General features: G+C 40.6%; 1 protein-coding gene across 2 annotated transcripts in view; it reads left to right on the top strand.

Annotated features, from left to right (window-relative positions):
• dpf1 (double PHD fingers 1) overlaps positions 1 to 19,970 on the top strand; it is a 412,154-nt gene that overhangs the window by 387,944 nt on the left and 4,240 nt on the right. The window contains exons 8-10 of one of the 2 annotated variants that reach the window (XM_051934320.1): positions 2,909 to 3,028; positions 14,143 to 14,255; positions 14,391 to 14,472. In XM_051934320.1, the coding sequence (XP_051790280.1) occupies positions 2,909 to 3,028; positions 14,143 to 14,255; positions 14,391 to 14,472 (315 nt within the window). The remainder of the gene's footprint in view (positions 1 to 2,908; positions 3,029 to 14,142; positions 14,256 to 14,390; positions 14,473 to 19,970) is intronic. The other variant, XM_051934323.1, reaches the window with a different exon arrangement.

Here is a 19,970-nt window from a genome sequence, read left to right as displayed (position 1 = left end):
GGTAAATTTCACACAAACATTAGGAAGTTTTTCTTTACACAAAGAACGATGGACACTTGGAATAAGAGACCAAGTAGTGTGGTAGACAGTAAGACTTTAGGGACTTTCAAAACTTGACTTGATGTTTTTTTGGAAGAAATACAGTCATGGCCGAAATTATTGGCACCCCTGGATTTTTCCTTGAAAATGCACCATTTCTCCCAGAAAATTATTGCAGTTACAAATGTTTTTGTATACACATGTTTATTTCCTTTATGTGCATTGGAACAACACAAAAAAACAGAGAAAAAAAGCCAAATCTGACGTCATGTCACACAGAACTCCAAAAATGGGCCAGACAAAATTATTGGCACCTTTTTCAAAATTGTGGGTAAGTCGTTTTATTTCAAGCACATGATGCTCGTTTGAACTCACCTGTGGCAAGAAACAGGTGCTGGCAATATAGCAATCACACCTGAAGCCAGTTAAAATGGAGAAACGTTGACTCAACCTTTCTATTGTGTGTCTGAGTGTGCCACACTAAGCATGGAGAACAGAAAGAAGAGCAGAGAATTGTCTGAGGACTTGAGAACAAAAATCTCAAGGCTACAAGTCCATCTCCAAAGATCTTCATGTTCCTTTGTCCATTGTGCGCAACATAATCAAGAAGTTCACAACACATGGCACTGTAGCTAATCTCCCTGGAAGTGGACAGAAGAGAAAAATTGATAAAAGACTGCAACAAAGGATAGTCCGAATGGTGGATAAACAACCCCAATCAACTTCAAAACATATTCAAGCTGTTCTGCAGACTCAGGGTGCAACAGTGTCAGCTCGAACTATCCGTCGACATCTGAACAAAATGAAACGCAATGGCAGGAGAGCCAGGAGGACCCCACTGCTGACACAGAAACATAAAAAAGCCAGACTGGAGTTTGCCAAAATGTACTTGAGGAAGCCAAAATCCTTCTGGGCAAACGTCTTGTGGACAGATGAGACCAAGGTAGAGCTTTTTGGTAAAGCTCATCATTCTACTGTTTACAGAAAATGGAATGAGGCCTATCCATCTTACTAACCGAAAGTTGTAAACCGGATATGGACGCAGGGCACTGGACACATCGAGGCGGCACACTGCCGCCCGCCACAGAGCAAAAAATGACACGAGAGGATTCGAAGGTTGTATTACAGTACGGAAACCCCAGAGGTTTACTAACCGAAGCTGTGACATCGAGTGCGCCCCACAGTCAGACGCGGCGGCTTCCCAGAGTCAGTAGGTGGCCCCCAAACAACACAACCTGTTCAAGCAGTCGGTGTCAGCGAAGGAAACAGACTCACGTCTCCACAAAATGAAACCGCTTTAGTACAGATATGCTTATTGGATTAAATGACATATCCCCAGACGCACCCACCCTCCATGATATGTCATCCATCCACATATCAGACGGAACAGAAACTGATTGCCATTCTAGGATTTCCGATTTGCTAGCGAATCGCGGGGTTACTTGTGAAGAAAAGAACACAGTACCTACAGTCAAACATGGTGGAGGTTCTAAGATGTTTTTGGGATGTTTTGCTGCCTCTGGCACTGGATGCCTTGACTGTGTGCAAGGCGTCATGAAATCTGAAGACTACCAAAAGATATTGGAGCGCAATGTAGGGCCCAGAAAGCTGGGTCTGCGTCAGAGGTCATGGGTGTTCCAGGAGGACAATGACCCCAAACATACCTCTAAAAGCATTCAGAAATGGTTGAAGACAAAGTGCTGGAGAGTTCTGAAGTGGCCAGCAATGAGTCCGGATCTAAATCCGATTGAACACTTATGGAGAGATCTCAAAATTGCTGTTGGGAGAAGGCGCCCTTCAAATCTGAGAAACCTTGAGTAGTTTGCAAAAGAAGACTGGTCGGAAATTCCAGTTGAGAGGTGTAACAAGCTTGTTGATGGTAATAGGAAGCGCTTGATTTCAGTTATTTTTTCCAAAGGGCGTGCAACCAAATATTAAGTTGAGGGTGCCAATAATTTTGTCCGGTTTTGGAGTACCGTGTGACATGATGTCAGATTTGGCTTTTTTTCTCTGTTTTTGGTGTTGTTCCAATGCACATAAAGGTAATAAACACGTGTATACCAAAACATTTGTAATTGCAACAATTTTCTGGGAGAAATGGTGCATTTTCTGGGAAAATTCCAGGGGTGCCGATAATTTCGGCCATGACTGTAAGTGCATAGGACTGGCGAGCTTTGTTGGGCTGAATGGCCTGTTCTCGTCAATAGTGTTCTAATGTTCTAATGAAAGTCTAGGTAAGAAGAAAAGAAACACACTTCCACCCAGCCAATGAAGGCGTTGGCATCCTGCAGCTAGCTTCCAATCTTGTACTCAATGCAACTCCACTGACCTGCTGAATAAAGGTCATTTTTAAAAGAGAAAGCACTGAGGGTAAGAAAACGTTCTGCCAGTCTGACTAGGTTGTCCGTGGAGGGGGATTCTGGATTGTCCATCTTTTGAATGCCTGTCTGAGACCTTTGTTGTGAGGAATGACTCCATGGTAAAGATAAAGCAATCAGCATCATGAAGCCCAACTAGCCCAACCAGCCATACCCCACCATGCCACTTTCCATGCATTTCTCCTTCTTTTTGGTTACCTCCATGACCACGTGTGCTCATTTGCCCCAGTCGTTCGTTTCAGTACTTATGACCTGCTGTATTTATGATATTTCTGAGCAGCTCTCCTTCCTGTTTATGGCTATTTTGTTTCCTAGTGAAGAGGTGTGTTTGTCTGTGTCATGATGTGAGGGGCAATGACATCCACCAGGGATTTTCTGCACTGTATTCCTCTTGATTGGCTTTGTTTGCTGAGCCGCACTCTCGGTTTGGATGGGAGACAGCGGGCTTTCCACTGAGTCTGGTTTTCAACGCTGCCCAATTCTGTTTTCAGCCAAGAAAGCCCCTGATGGATCAGTCATTCCGAATGGGTATTGTGATTTCTGTTTGGGCGGCTCCAAGAAGACAGGCTGCCCCGAGGACCTCATCTCCTGTGCGGACTGCGGCCGCTCAGGTAAGGCCATGCTTCCCAGGGAGCCCCATGATTCCCCCACCTTCTCCTCCCTCCACCTCCTGGTCCTCTTCTGTCCTTCCTCCCTTTGTGTCTCCATCTTCCACCTGTGCATTTGTTTTGGTGTTCCTGTGATGTGCTGAATGTCGGAGAGTTCAACTGCAGCCATGGCATCGGGGGGTTAGAGATGATAAGTCAAGAAAGGGGGTTCATGAAAGCCTTGTGAACTTTTACAAAAGGGTATTTGAGTGGTTGATCTTTCATGGTTGTCTCATTATCAAATGGAGCAATGTGAGTGCCAAAACTCTGCATGTGTGCAAAACAGTCCACAGGCATGTAGAGTGCGAAACCCGAACTTAATAAGCTAAGCTGTATGCGGACAACGTGATTACAAAAACACCCAAAATGCCATTCTTCTATGTACTTAATGGCGGTCTCGGTCCACACACGTGCAACGTTTACTGGGGGTCCACTCATGCTGCTCATGTGTGACAAAACAATCTTCATCCATCTGTTCACCATCTGAACCGGCTTAATCCAGTAATAACCAACTTGGTCAAGGCGCCCACATGCCCTCATTTTGGACCACTTCAGAACGAATGGGAGAAGCAGCTGCACACAAGGAGAACGTGCCGACTTCACACAGATAGTGACCCAGAGTCTTCAGTAAGAATTTAACATTGAACAAAATCAACATTTTTAAGTAATGGTTTCATTTCAGCAAAGCAGAGTGACACACTGAAACAGCTTAGTGTTCTCTTCAGCCATTTTATAACGGGAAGACGTTAAAGTGAGCGCCAGATAGATATGTGTCACAGCTGTCAGTTCAGCAAACGGCTACTCTGATTGGATTAAGGAATCTAGCCCCGCCTTTTCCTCTTCACAAATACCTGTATGCAGGAATAAGTTTAAAAAACGAGAGTGGAGCAAAAACGCCAGCAAACATCACATTAGCAGCCGCCAGTCTGCGGATCGAGTTGTGTGAGTGCACCACACTCCCAGTCTACACACCAGCGTGCCGACAGCTGGTATCCATTTAACTCTGTGAGCCCCCCAGTGTGGCAGCTGCGCTTGTTGTTATTTCTCTCCATTTCTTAGTAGTCTGCTCACTTGTCCTGTGCTGGTTTGACGCTGGGAGTCCCAAACTGGGCACCAGTTCCCTGCAGCTGCTAGTTTGCTTTTTAACTGATTTTAGTCAGGAGTCACTTCCTGCCTCTAGTTAAAGCCACTGTTAGAAAACAACCAGGAAAAGACCACTGTGGCAACTTTAGGTCTAAATTTGATCAAGAACTGCCCAGTTTGTTAAATTCACATACAGTACTGGATACTCCTATTTAGTTAGTGATAATTTCATCTCAAATTATTTGCAGATCACATACAGAAGTATTACCACTTTTAGCCAATAGGCGGACATGCTTCCAGAAAGCAAACTTTGCTTAAAAAATAACTAGATTCAGGGGGCTGGCAGGCGGGCACCAGCCCATCACAGGGGGCCAGTTTAAAGTCACCCACTTATCTAATCTGCACAAAGGAAAAGCACTCAGACACAGGGAGAACATGCAAACTCCACACAGACAACCCCTGGGCACAGCAGTGAAACCTTGAAAAGTACTTCATAATGTGCAAAGACAAGGAGCACCCAGAAAATCAAAAGAGAGGAAGAGGCGGGTGAGAAAGGCAATGTACAAACATAAAGGCAAAAAGAATTACATGAAAGGCACTTTAGGGGACAGAGTGTAGCGCTAAAGTGACCACAGTCCCAAAGAGCTACTCTACCAGATTCATTAAGGTACAATGAGAGCGGTGGTGATTTTACTCAGGGTCACACATGATGGCAGTGCCAGGGATCGAACCCACAGACTTTATCAACTAAGGGGACGCACTTTGAGGAGATAAGTACATTTGTGTGGCCAGGCAATTAAAAACAGAGGGATTGAGAGGAAAGACACTAAGACGATAGATAGATAGATAGATAGATAGATAGATAGATAGATAGATAGATAGATAGATAGATAGATAGATAGATAGATAGATAGATAGATAGATAGATAGATAGATAATATTGCCAAAAGTACTGGGATGTCTGCCTTTACACATACATGAACTTTAATGACATCCCATTCTTAATCCATAGGCTTTATTATGGAGTTGGTCCACCCTTTGCAGCTCTAACAGCTTCATCTCTTCAGGGAAGGCTTTCCACAAGATGTAGGAGTGAACGTGTTTATGGGGATTTGTGACCAGGAGAGCGTTTGTGAGGTCAGGCACTGATGTTGGATGAGAAGGCCTGGCTCACTCGCAGTCTCCACACTAATTCATCCCAAAGGTGTTCTATCAGGTTGAGGTCAGGGCTCTCTCTGTGCAGGCCAGTCAAGTTCCTCCACACCAAACTCGCTCCTCCATTTCTTTATAGGCCTTGCTTTTTGCACTGGTGTGCAGTCATGTTGCCATCCCCAAACTCTTCCCACAAAGTTGGGAGCATAAAATTGTCCAAAATGACTTCATATGCTGAAGCATTAAGAGTTTCTTTCACTGGAACTAAGGGGCCAAGACCAACCCCTAAAAAATAAACTCCATACCATAATCCCCCCTCCACCAAACTTTACACAATGCAGTCAGGCGAGTTCTGTTCTCCTGGCCGAACTCATTCATCGGATTGTGTGACTCGTCACTCCAGAGGACACGTCTCCACTGCTCTCAAGTTCCTGAGAGTGACCCAGTCTTTCATAAGTGTTAGTAGAAGCCAGCAGCCTGCATGCTGAGGAACTTGAGTTTAAACACCTGTGGCCATGGAAGTGATTGGGACACCTGAATTCAATGATTTGGAGGGGGTCCCAATACTTTTGGCAATATAGATAGATAAATAGACAGACAGACAGACAGACAGACAGACAGACAGACAGACAGACAGACAGACAGACAGACAGATAGATAGATAGATAGATAGATAGATAGATAGATAGATAGATAGATAAGAAAGGCGCTATATAAGATAGATAGATAGATAGATAGATAGATAGATAGATAGATAGATAGATAGATAGATAGATAGATAAGAAAGGCGCTATATAAGATAGATAGATAGATAGATAGATAGATAGATAGATAGATAGATAGATAGATAGATAGATAAGAAAGGCGCTATATAAGATAGATAGATAGATAGATAGATAGATAGATAGATAGATAGATAGATAGATAGATAGATAGATAGATAAGAAAGGCGCTATATAAGATAGATAGATAGATAGATAGATAGATAGATAGATAGATAGATAGATAGATAGATAGATAGATAGATAGATAGATAGATATCATATCAAAGTCTGTATATATTTGAAAGGTAGATACATATAAATGCACTTTAGAATATTTAGATCAATAATTAAAAGCAAAATGTAATAGAAATAGCTAGATAAATAGGAGAGGCACTGTATAATAGATAGATCAATATTTATAACACATTACATAGTCATAACACCCTGTATATTTACCACACATTGTCATTGTCACCAGTCTGTCACCAGTGCTGTCCCTACTACTCGTTTCTCTTCCTTTTAAAAGATCAATAATTTTAAACTATCTCAGGAAGCAAACTGTTAACATGGAAGTGAACATTTCAAATGATATCACAATGAGGAGACAGTGCCCAGAGCTCTGCCATCCAATCATTTTATTTTATTTTATTTGGTTATCCTGCCTGTAAGGAATGATTTACAAAAGTAACTTATTAAATCGCAAACCATTCATTCATAAAGGGCTGAATTCATTCTGGGATGCCCTGATTTTAGTATTTAGAAACTGTGAATGAAGTAGCCATGGGCGCTGTGAAAGGCACTATACAGAATAGTGAGGCTGTTTAATTTAAAAAAGAAAATCAGCCGTAAGTGAGCTGCCTGTGGCACTGACTGGCACCACTAACTGTGAATCTAAAGGCATTTTACGGGGGGCATCTCATCGAGTGGATATATAGGGTGACGGTATCATTTTGCTTTACGTGGACAGTCTGTTTTTAGCTTTCACTTTGCTCATTTTCTGAATGTGCTTATTCCAATATAAAGTCATTGGGCAGCCTGGAGCCAAACCGGCAGCAATGGCCTCAGAGTAGGAGTCAGGCTCCTGTGGAGTGCTAGCCCAACACAATAAATGAAGGAATGAGTGCAATATAATCCTTCTTCACTCTGGCATCCTGGCACTCAGCAGGTATCGCTGGACTGGTAGCCTCTGATTTTGTTTTTTTTTTTAACATTACTGTCTACATTAGTGTCCTTCTTTGAACAGACTGCACCATTGCCTTGTGCTGAGCCCCCACTGGTTTACCAATATATCATAAATTCTCCCCTCCATTGCCCCTTGAACCTGCCCTTCACAGTTGTCTGAAACTCTTCTTACTGCTACTATAACACTAATATACAGAGTTTCTCACTGATGGCTGCCTTTCTTCACACTGGTGTGGCAGGTAATGGAAAGACTGACTTTGGGATGTTTTATAGCTGAGCCTTTTTATTTGATTGTCTGCGCAGCAGTCATTTTGGCCTGAGGGTCACAGGGCTGTCTACATCAGTCCCACCGATTCCACAGAGCGCCATCCTGCTTCAGCTCAGTCCATCCCAGTATAACAACTTGACTGGACCTGGCGGGCCAGAAAGGCTTAATAACTGAGGTCCACGCGGCGACTGATGAAACCTTCAAGTGACCTCATGGGTACGGACCAAGTATGGTGGATATGAAGGAGCTGCAATCCAAATGACTTTAAAACACAGTGGAGCCGCAATAAGAGAAACATTTCACCAGAAGCCAAGCACAGCCCAACACAATGACGCCCTCCGCCTACAGTGCAGGATTAGAAAGCAGTTTCAGTGTAGAAAGGAGCTTTATGAAATCAAAAGACCCCACCACTGGCACTTTCCTGGACTCTGCATCTGCCAGACATCACATCCTATTATGGAAACACTTCTGACCACCCAAGAAAAATGCTTTGAGACTGTGCTGACCGTGGGAAGGCGCTATATAAAAGGGGATGCCTCACCGTGACTGCTCTCTTAATATTAGTCAAGTCAAAAGGTTTTCTTCTTTTTTGCAATTCTTCTGTGGGTCTGAGCGGGAATGTTGGTGTTGTTTGTTATAATATTTCTATATTTCTTGAGCTTCTGTAAAAGCTGAATTTCCAGTTGGGACAAGTAAAACATCTATCAAGATTATATAGTGCCTTTCATCTATCTATCTATCTATCTATCTATCTATCTATCTATCTATCTAATATAGAGTGCCTTTCATATCTATCTATCTAATATATAGTGCCTTTCAAATCTATCTATCTATCTATCTATCTATCTATCTATCTATCTATCTATCTATCTATCTATCTATCTATCTATCTATCTATCTATCTATCTATCCAGTGCCTTTCATATCTATCTAATATATAGTGCCTTTCATCCATCTATCTATCTATCTATCTAATATAGAGTGCCTTTCATATCTATCTATCTAATATATAGTGCCTTTCATATCTATCTATCTAAGTAGATAGCGCCTTATTTATCTATCATATAGAGTTCTTTCTTATGTTTTCATCTAGATATTTTTATTTAGTGCCTTTCCTTTCTATTCATCTTTTACGTACTGGCTCATCTATCTATCATATAGTGCCTTTTGTGTCTACAATACAATACAACACAATACAATACAATACACAGCACAGAACACAAGTAATCCTCAATGCAATATAATAGTAAAATAAAAATCTTACAAGTACAGAGCAGAATTGAACAGTAGATGATATCACATAATAGGATTTGGATTTGTCTTCCTCTCTGTATATCTATTATGTTGTGTCTCATCCAACTTTCTATCTATCTATCATACAGTGCGTTGTTTATCGATCATATAGAGTTGTATTTTTTATATAGTGCCTTATGCATCAATTATTTAGTGCCTCTCCTCTCTGTCTCCCACCATTCACTCCCTGGGTTACCCCGCATGAGTTTCTCACTCACCTTTGCTTGTTATTTTTTAGCTCCTTTGAAGAGTTTTGATTTGATGAACTCAAATGAGCTCAAACAGTAGACTTATGGAGACTGCTGCTTTATTTTACAATATCAAATAATGTGACTATTTATTTCACTACTCTGCTGAAGTCAACTTATTTTTAAATGATTTTTGGTGTTCAGCAGATAAAATTAAATATAGACTTCAAAAAATTCTGCCAGCATACAAGAAGTGTTATACTTCTCTCTTTTTTGCATACTGCATTAATAGCAGATAATTTATTCTTTAATTTCATTATAGAGACATGAAAATCATTCTCTGTTTGCAATCTGCTGAATTAGAGAAGTCCGCCAACCTGTTCGGTGTCTTTAAGTGCATTCAGCTACACAACCAAGATTCCACATCCTGCACTAGTAACCATCATGAAGTGCTTGATGTTCAAGAGACAAGATAAATTGGTGCCTGAGAGTCTTCTACATTTTTTGAGACAAAAATTGATCCACCCTGCAGTATTTTGGGTTGTCAGGCTGCAGCTTTCTGTGTAAATTGCAGGAGATGCAGGGAGATAATTGTACGTTCTGTTCATGACATGGGAAAAGTCCAGAAATGGGAGCAGCGCTTTAATAAAATCAAAGGGGAAAAAGGTTTAGAGAGCAATGTAATATTTGACTGAATTATTGAATAAAATTGATGAATTATTGAAATAATTGAATGAATAATTGAATGGAAACTGTAGTAAAACATAAAAACTGGGAAAAATCCAAGCTTAACTTCCTCATAGAAATCAGGCATTCTTTATCACATAAATACTAGATAGATAGATAGATAGATAGATAGATAGATAGATAGATAGATAGATAGATAGATAGATAGATAGATAGATAGATAGATAGATAGATAGATAGATAGATAGATATGAAAGGCACTATATAATAGATAGATAGATAGATAGATAGATAGATAGATAGATAGATAGATAGATAGATAGATAGATAGATAGATAGATAGATAGATAGATAGATATGAAAGGCACTATATAATAGATAGATAGATAGATAGATAGATAGATAGATAGATAGATAGATAGATAGATAGATAGATAGATAGATAGATAGATAGATAGATAGAACAACAACAACATTTATTTATATAGCACATTTTCATACAAAAAGTAGCTCAAAGTGCTTTACATAATGAAGAAAAGAAAAATAAAAGACAAAATAAGAAATTAAAATAAGGCAACATTAGTTAACATAGAATAGGAGTAAGGTCCGATGGCCAGGGTGGACAGAAAAAACAAAAAAAAACTCCAGAAAGCTGGAGAAAAAAATAAAATCTGCAGGGGATCCAGGCCACGAGACCACCCAGTCCCCTCTGGGCATTCTACCTAACATAAATGAAATAGATAGATAGATAGATAGATAGATAGATAGATAGATAGATAGATAGATAGATAGATAGATAGATAGATAGATAGATAGATAGATAGATAGATAGATAGATAGATAGATAGATAGATAGATATGAAAGGCACTATATAATAGATAGATAGATAGATAGATAGATAGATAGATAGATAGATAGACAGACAGACAGACAGACAGACAGACAGACAGACAGACAGACAGAGACAGACAGACAGACAGACAGACAGACAGACAGATAGATAGATAGATAGATAGATAGATAGATAGATAGATAGATAGATAGATAGATAGATAGATAGGAAAGGCACTATATGATAGATAGATAGATAGATAGATAGATAGATAGATAGATAGATAGATAGATAGATAGATAGATAGATAGATAGATAGGACACTATGCAATAGATAAGAAAGAAACTATATGAACAGTATGACTTTGTATGATAGATAAATAAAGCACTATATAATAGATAGATAGATGGATGGATGGCTGAGGCATCACATAATAGGTATATAGATATTATAGCACATTACATATTCATAGATGTGTGCATATTGTGTGTATGTATATTATATAAATATATATACTGTATATGTTACAGGCCGAATCTGATTTTAGGACATACTAGCTTGCCGAAGCAGATAGGATGAGCCAAGTCTGAACTAGATTATCAATGTTGAGCTCCCAGGGTAAACTGACTTGTCCTAGTCTAAACTAGTTTGGCCTACAAACCCACTTTCCTAGGCCAAACCAATACACCCTAATGCGCTTTGGACAAACTGGCTTGGCTTACTCTAAACTAGTCTAGACACACACACACACATACAGTATATATGTATTTATAGAGTGCATCTCTTTAAACACACAGAGACAGATAAACACGCCAGTCTCCATGCTTCATTGGCTATGCTGTCAGTGCTCTTGGCTCAAATTACTGTCTTAACTAATATGGAAGCACTAGGGGTGCAATTACTTTTTCACATTTTGGTTTATTTTGTGTTAAACTTAACAGACTTGAAGGCATTGTTTGTTACTTGAGATTAGCTTTCTCTGACTCTAGGACAGGCTGCGGAGGTGGTGACTCTCAGTTATGAACTTTTATGCACTGTATATGCTCATATATCATACAGGTATGTGTGCATACAGAATGACATATAGTGACAAAGTGGGGCTACCTACTCAATCCTGTGTCCAACAGAGACACTAATGCCCACTAATGGGAGGGATAATTTAATAACAAGCACTAGTAAATTACAGGGGAGAAATAAAGTAAGAAATACCAAATCCCCCCTGGGCCTTCCCCTCTTTCTCTGGCCTCACTTATAACCAACACTCTCCTTACCTACCACCTTGCTCGTCTCTTCCCAACAATACTGGCCTCCTCTTCCTTCTCATCAGGTAAGCTCTTACCTCCTGACTTTGCCCTTGTCTGATGTAGCAGATGAAGACCCTTGTAAAGTTATTCCTAGGAGTACTTCTGGGACCACTCTAGCCTACAGAGAGGCACTTTTTGGTCACCATGTCTCCTACAACGTCTGAGAAACACTACATTTCCCTGAAGTCTGTGAAGGAATCCTAACTACGTCAGCAGAGAAATCCTACTGCCCACTAGTGATCAGGGAGACAATGGCACTTGTAGTGCTTGACTCATCTAAACACCTGCCTGTATGGCGTCCTTCTGTCTACCCAGTACTCAAATCTATGTGTGCGTATATGCAGTGCTTTAATATCAGAGGTGTTAACACGTCAAGATATGACCTCAAGTCAGTGGGCGACCTGCCCTGTGATAATCAGGGGGTCCTGTTACTGCTCTGTTATTGGCTGAACTCTATGTCTATACAAATAAAACTGTAATAAGCTGTCTTTTGAATTTTACATCATCTTTCCATTCTGTTTAACCGTTTTGCTCGCTAAGGCCCTCATTTCAAACCTTAGATTACATTTTGTTTGTTTTTTCACCAGTCACACAAAAAAAACAACTGCACCAATTTTCATGAAATTCTGCCTGTAGGTTCCCATGGGTCCAACTTAAAATAAAGGCTAAGTGGCGTAATCAAAAAATATAATCAGGGATAGGCCAAAAACTGAACAATATGAGGCAGTCTTACTGATTTTGCATGTATGATGAAGCTGAGCCAACTTAAAATCCAAACTACATCACTCTAAAGTCTGTGAAATTTTCCATGCATGTAACTGTTGATACAACCTAACATCGAAGAATTTCAGACCTTTCTAAAGATTCATCGAGAAATAATGGTTGTAATGGGGGTTTGTGCAAAACCAAAACCCGCATTATCATTCAGCCAGTGCTAAATGTTGAGGTTTGGCCCTACTTATGGTGAAATCTACATACCACATAAGTGATTCAATAAAAACAATGGCTTGGTCCAACATAAAAGCCGCGTCTCATTAAAAAATGTCTACTTTTGTAAAATTTTGTATTTACGTTATTGTTTATGTGGTTTTAAATACAGATTTCATAGCTGGTCAAGAATTCCACTGTGGAGTCAGAATGGGAGGATCAACACTACAAACAGCACACATTCCTCCAAAACCGTTGCATAGATGTTCAGGAAATTTTGCATATATAATTACAATTAATAAAGCCTGACATACAGAGTTTATGGAGTTTTACTGTATAAATGTATTTTAAACAGGGAATCAATAGAAGGAACAACACTAAAACTTGTAGTTTTGCACAGGCTCATTATGTTGTATCAATGATGTAATTATTCAACAAGCCATCCAGTTTATTAAACATCCATTCGTGAAGCCCCAGGATACACAAAGCTCCAACCCAGCAAGGAGCTGCAGCAGTTATGGGTTCCAATCAGACCCAAAAAGAAGAAATTCTTGGCTCACGAGAGCAGACAAATTGATTGAAAGGCAATGTAGATGACGGATGGGACAAAAACACACAAATATTTACCTTCTTACCTTAACCTTTTAAACAAGTATATCTGGACAATGCGGGGTACTTCAACTAGCATGCAATCAATTTGCACAGTAAAATGCTATCACTTAAGAAATGGATATTTTAAGTAAACTAATCACATCATACATGGATATGCAAACCACAAAGAAAAGCTACTCACCTTGTACTTCTGACCAGCATCACACAGAAGAGCCACTTTTCATGTGATAAACATTCAGTGCTAAAATGGACACTTTATCATGTGGACTCGGTTTACATCCTTGCCAAAAACCAGCACTTAGTCAGATAAGCATAGCATTCCCAGAATAACACAGCGTGAACTCTTTTATTATCTGTAAACCCTCGTTACTTTCTGTTATATTCTTCAGCATCACTGTAACAAAGGCAGGCACTAACGATTGTGCAGTTCAGTTGATGCATATCCTATACTCCGCCCTCTTTTACAAATCCTCTCAAGACTTGTCACAGGACACGCCCCCTTCCCTGGCACTATAACATGTAGCCCCACCCAGCTCAGCCTGTGAACGGCTCATAAATGGAAGCCTTCCAAGTCCTTCCTGTCTGGTGGAGACCACACAACATTTTGCACATCCAGAGTTGTGTGCTTCTTAACATCATGACACGTGTTTAACATTTATTTTCAGGGATGGCCTCCCTTGCAGTTTTAATTTTTGTAGGTTTTCACACTTTTGCCTCCTCATCTTCCACTGTTTCAAACCAATGTCTAATCCATGTCCATTTAAACCCTCATGTCTCCCTACAGGTCACCCATCCTGCTTGCAGTTCACGGTGAACATGACGGCAGCGGTACGGACCTATCGCTGGCAGTGCATCGAATGCAAGTCCTGCAGCTTGTGTGGAACCTCTGAAAATGACGTGAGTGTCTCCTGAGGCTTCTCAGAGCCCAGGGTGGGGTGGGGCGGGACAGGACAGGGCTGGCCTGGGCTGTTTAGGGGTCTTGAGATGGTGGACTCATTGCTAAGGATGTTCTCTCCCTTTTTGTGCACACAGGACCAGTTGCTCTTCTGTGATGACTGCGACAGAGGCTATCATATGTACTGTCTGAGCCCCCCAATGTCGGAGCCCCCTGAAGGTGTGTAATGTCAGTGTGGACTACAGGAGGTAGCATTTCTGTAGCTTCCTCATTGATGGGGTCTGTTTTGTGTCTATGAAATACCCATTGGTGCAAACAAGTCTGGAACAGGAGATTACATTTTAGTCATCTTCAATTTATCCATGAGTTACAATACAGACACAGATAGATAGATAGATAGATAGATAGATAGATAGATAGATAGATAGATAGATAGATAGATAGATAGATAGATAGATAGATAGATAGATAGATAGATAGATAGATAGATAGAAAGATAGATAGATAGATAGATAGATAGATAAAGAACGGCACTATATAATAGATAGATAGATAGATAGATAGATAGATAGATAGATAGATAGATAGATAGATAGATAGATAGATAGATAGATAGATAGATAGATAGATAGATAGATAGATAGATAGATAGATAGATAGATAGATAGATAGATAAAGAACGGCACTATATAATAGATAGATAGATAGATAGATAGATAGATAGATAGATAGATAGATAGATAGATAGATAGATAGATAGATAGATAGATAGATAGATAGATAGATAGATAGATAGATAGATAAAGAACGGCACTATATAATAGATAGATAGATAGATAGATAGATAGATAGATAGATAGATAGATAGATAGATAGATAGATAGATAGATAGATAGATAGATAGATAGATAGATAGATAGATAGATAGGAAAGGCACTATATGATAGATAGATAGATAGATAGATAGATAGATAGATAGATAGATAGATAGATAGATAGATAGATAGATAGATAGATAGATAGGAAAGGCACTATATGATAGATAGATAGATAGATAGATAGATAGATAGATAGATAGATAGATAGATAGATAGATAGATAGATAGATAGATAGATAGATAGATAGATGCCATAGGCGTCCAGTAACAATGTTCACGGTGCCACAGTAGACTTAGTGTCCCGGGTGCAACTCCCATTCCAGTCACTGCCCTGAGGCTGCCCGTTGGTCCCACGTGTGTTTTCAGGGTTGTCTAATTTTCTGCCTTGTCCCAAAAATGTTTTCTTAAGCTTAAGTTCTGCTGTCTGCATCAACATGGCCCTGCGATGGAGGGATATTTCCTGTCTTGTCCTTGAATGGACGGACTACTGAATGGTTATACAGCAATGAGAAACACAATGGGGCAGGTTTGCAGTCAGTTTAAAGGGTAGAGGGTGGGCTTTTTGTCAATATAAATGGCATCTCTGTTCAGGAATTCCCTCAGGGTGATACCCACTGCCCCCATAGCTGCTCAGTCTTCCTGAAATGGGCCTTGGGATTACAGAACAGCCCTTTCAGACCATAAAGTGAAAGGCAAACTCCTTTAATCGCAATGGAAAATTGAACGTCTCTTAGGTGTGTATTACTGAAAAGTCTGATGGTTTGGTATAATGTATTTGTATACACCTCTCAGACTGCAAATAACAAATGTGCTATTGATTAATGTAATTAACACAGCTGTGCCTCTTATCTATCAAAACGCTTTTTGGTGTTCTACTACTCAAACTGATTGGAGTGCAGGTGTTCACCTCTCTTGAACCAATAAAAGTTCAGCTTTTCTCTTTTGCTCACCCCCACCGCTGCCAAGCAAATGCAGCACAGGACGCAGCTTCTTCCTGTTGTTAAAGATAGCCCCGGACACAGACAGACACTGAGCCCACCAGATGTCCAAACCACACACATTTTATTTACAGCCTAGCACACTCACAGTGTCCATGTACTAGACACCTTTCGAGTCCATTTCTCTCCCTTCTGGACTTCTCTGGCCGCCTTTCCTCCAGTCCTCCCGAGCAGTGCCTTCTTTCTCCTGACTCCGGCTCTCCTGCTCGAGGGAGGCTGCCTCTTTTATAATCGCCCGGATTATAAATGTTACTCCATGTTACGCCTGTAGCTAAAATATCTAACCTCTTCTTGGGTTTTAAAGTAGAGGTGACGGGCCTGAAAACAAAAGCCTTAAAACTTAACAAAACACATCGCTTTTTGTAAGCCAACACTGTTATTGAGTACTGATTGGACTGAGGACTGATCATTTATGTGAGATAGAATGCCTAGCGGAGGCTGGGTGCCCCTGCAGATTTGATTTTTTTCTCCAGCCGTCTGGAGTTGTTTTTTTGTGTTTTCTGTCCTCCCTGCCCATCGGACCTTACTTTTATTCTATGTTAATTAGTGTTCCCTTATTTTAATTCTTATTTATTTTGTCTTTTTTCATCATGTAAAGCACTTTGAGCTACATCATTTGGATGAAAATCCATCCATCCATCCATTATCCAACCCACTATATCCCAACTACAGGGTCACGGGGGTCTGCTGGAGCCAATCCCAGCCAACACAGGGCACAAGACAGGAAACAAACCCCGGGCAGGGTGCCAGCCCACCGCAGGACGCGCACACACACCAACCACACACTAGGGACAATTTAATATCACCAATGCGCCTCACCTGCATGTCTTTGGACTGTGGGAGGAAACCCACGCAGACACGGGGAGAACATGCAAACTCCACGCAAGGAGGACCTGGGAAATGAACCCGGGTCCCCCAACTGCGAGGCAGAAGCACTACCCACTGTGCCACCGTGCTGCCCACTATTTGTATGAAAATGTGCTATATAAATAAATGTTGTTGTTGTGAGACTATAAACACACATATACGGTATTTTTAAAAAGCTTGAGCGTGTCGATTTAGGAAGGGGAAAAAAACAATAACATTTTTGTGAGATTCTGCCATCTTGAAAGAAGACCACCTGGGCGCTGCACTCAGCTGATCGTTCCTCTCAGGTGTGGTTTCACCTCTAAGAGTCATCGCCAAGCACCGTTACTGATGCCATTGAATGGTGACACCCAGAGGTGAACTGCTGTCTCTGTTCAGTAGACAACTGGGCAAAAATAACTGAAAGAACATCACACTTACAGTCACTCTCGGTCTTTCACTACATGCGATAAAAGAATTCAAAGCTAAGAATCACAATTCGGAAAAACCACCTCATCCTATTATGGACTTGAGTAAATGTCTACCACGAAGAAACAGGGAAACGTAACTATTTATGTATACTCACTCACAAATGTCCTCAGCAAGAGCGACTCTGCATGTGCTAAAAATGTAAGGTTTGGTTTGTGGCACTCCAGTCTGTTTCTTGTGGTTTGGCTCCCTCACATTTTCTCCGTATTTTTTTTATCATGCGTGTACATTAGCGGAGCGCTGGCTCTGTGGCTAAGGATCTACGCTGGTATCTGGAAGGTTGACGGTTCAAATCCCATTACTCCGTTGGACCCTTCAGCAAGGCCCTTAACTTGAATATTACTCAAAGGGCGCTGTACCATAGCTGACCCTGCACTCAGACCCCCAAAAGGTCATGCGAAAAAAATAATTTCCTCTTGGGGTAAAGTGCATCAAATCAAAAAATCAAAAAAAAAAATGACACATCACAGAAAGTGTGTAACGCTGAGTGTTGATTGTTTGACGCTCTGTAGGACAGTAACATTGATGTAACACACAAATAGCAGGCCCTGTTTAGGACTAAAAATCGGAATTGAGTGCAGATCTGTCATTACTTAACCAGCACTGCTTATAAAGAATCCTCTGATTTGTAGATGCATGCCCTGCTGGCACTGGCTCACGTTGTGAATGGCAGCCGATACTCAAATCAGACGATTTCAGGACATGAAAACGGCTGTGTCCCTCCATCACACACTCGGCACATTTTTGTGCAGAGCATCGTTTGTTACCATCATGGCAGAATGTAACAGTTGAAGAAATGGAACTGCCAGAGAGAAAAGTAGGATAACACGCAGACTGACGCTACGCAAAATTAGGGAATTGGTGGTGGCCCTGGGGTAAAATTGGTAAAAGGCCCTGAGGGATATGTAGCCTTACCTCCAGAAAACAGTACCAGCAATCTGAGGTGAAATGTTTTACTTTCAGTTTACTTGTATTGTAACAAGAAACGTAGTACTAAGGTGTTGTACCTTGTCAGCCATGATGAATGTAGTGAGAAGTCAAGCAAAATGACACCTTATATTGGCTAACTAGAAAGATTACGATATGCAAGCATCTTGCCTGAAGAAGGGGTCGGAGTTGCCTCGAAAGCTTGCATATTGTAATCTTTCTAGTTAGCCAATAAAAGGGGCCATTTTGCTTGACTTCTCACAACAAGAAATGTGAAAGGTGGGTTTTCTTCATTTGAAACCATTATTGCTCCAAAGTGGACCTCTTTGGTAAGTTTTAAGGCTTTTTTCACTTTTGCACCCCTGCCCCATGACTTACGTTTTAAAACACAAGAACAGGCTAGGTTTTAGCCACAGTCCCTGTCAAAAACACGTAATAGAATCATTTTTAAATACTTGCTACCTCTTGCCCTATGTGTACCTTCAGCGCCATTGCTCTGTATTTGTGTGTGTGTGTGTGTGAACGACTCTTCACCAGCACTCCTTTTCTCGAGTGTGTTACTGTAAGGCAGCGAAAGGCAACCTTTTTCGGGTTGCGGCGAAAATTTTCTTTCACGGCGCACCTGAGGGACTGCCCATAAATAAAGTCGTGACGACACAATCTATGGATAATCGCCAATAAAAACAGTAGCGTTCGTATTTTCTCGTTCTATATTTGCTCTGCCTTCTTCTGTCCGTACAGTGAGCGAGATCTTCTAACAACGAGACTTTTTAAGTCTCACGAGATGTGTTTTTGACACCGCTGGTGTTGATATTATGATGAATGGTGAACAGCAAAAAATTTAACTTGCATTCAAAATAAATACATTCGTTTATTCAACCATCTGATTAATCGTTATCTGTTTTTCCAACATAAAATATTTTTTTTTAAACATTATCTTTTTAATCAACCAAAAGTTCAAAAACATTATCAATTTTAAATATTTTACAAAAGTTCTCGCGGCGCCCCTAGAAAATTCCACGGCGCACCGGTTGCCCAACAGTGCTGTACGGCCTGCTTCTCCGAGTCTGTCATTATTTTCAACGCTCCTTTCTCACCTCCTGTCTGGTTTTATACTTTCTGTCTCTGATGGCCACTCTCTCTGTGTGGCTCATATCCCCGATACTCCTCCTCGTGCAGCTCACACATCAGTACTTTCTCTTTTGTCGCATCACCAAAGCTAAACTGACGGACAGCTGCTCTGAGGGACTGGACACACAGACCTTGGTGTTTTATTATATAGTAGACTAGGGGGCTCTGCCCCCACTCGCTTCGCTTGCCAACCCCCGTGCGGGTGCTACTCGCTAGCCACTTCGTGGCTCTGCCGCTCACATATGGGGAAGCGGATGTACAATTTAAACAGATTGTTATTTTCATGGGTATTGTTGCATATGCATAATAGAACTAACTATTTTACATTGCAGCGAGTAATTAACCAAAGTAAAAAATAGTAAAACGTAATAAATTGAAAGAAAATTATGTTTCATGTTGCCTTAGAGGTATTCGTTGCACAATACGTTTTCATTCCGATTGGCTTTGA

Source organism: Erpetoichthys calabaricus, chromosome 1 (assembly GCF_900747795.2).
Source record: "Erpetoichthys calabaricus chromosome 1, fErpCal1.3, whole genome shotgun sequence".
Taxonomy (NCBI): Eukaryota; Metazoa; Chordata; class Cladistia; order Polypteriformes; family Polypteridae; genus Erpetoichthys; species Erpetoichthys calabaricus.
This window is presented reverse-complemented; position numbering and strand designations above follow the sequence as displayed.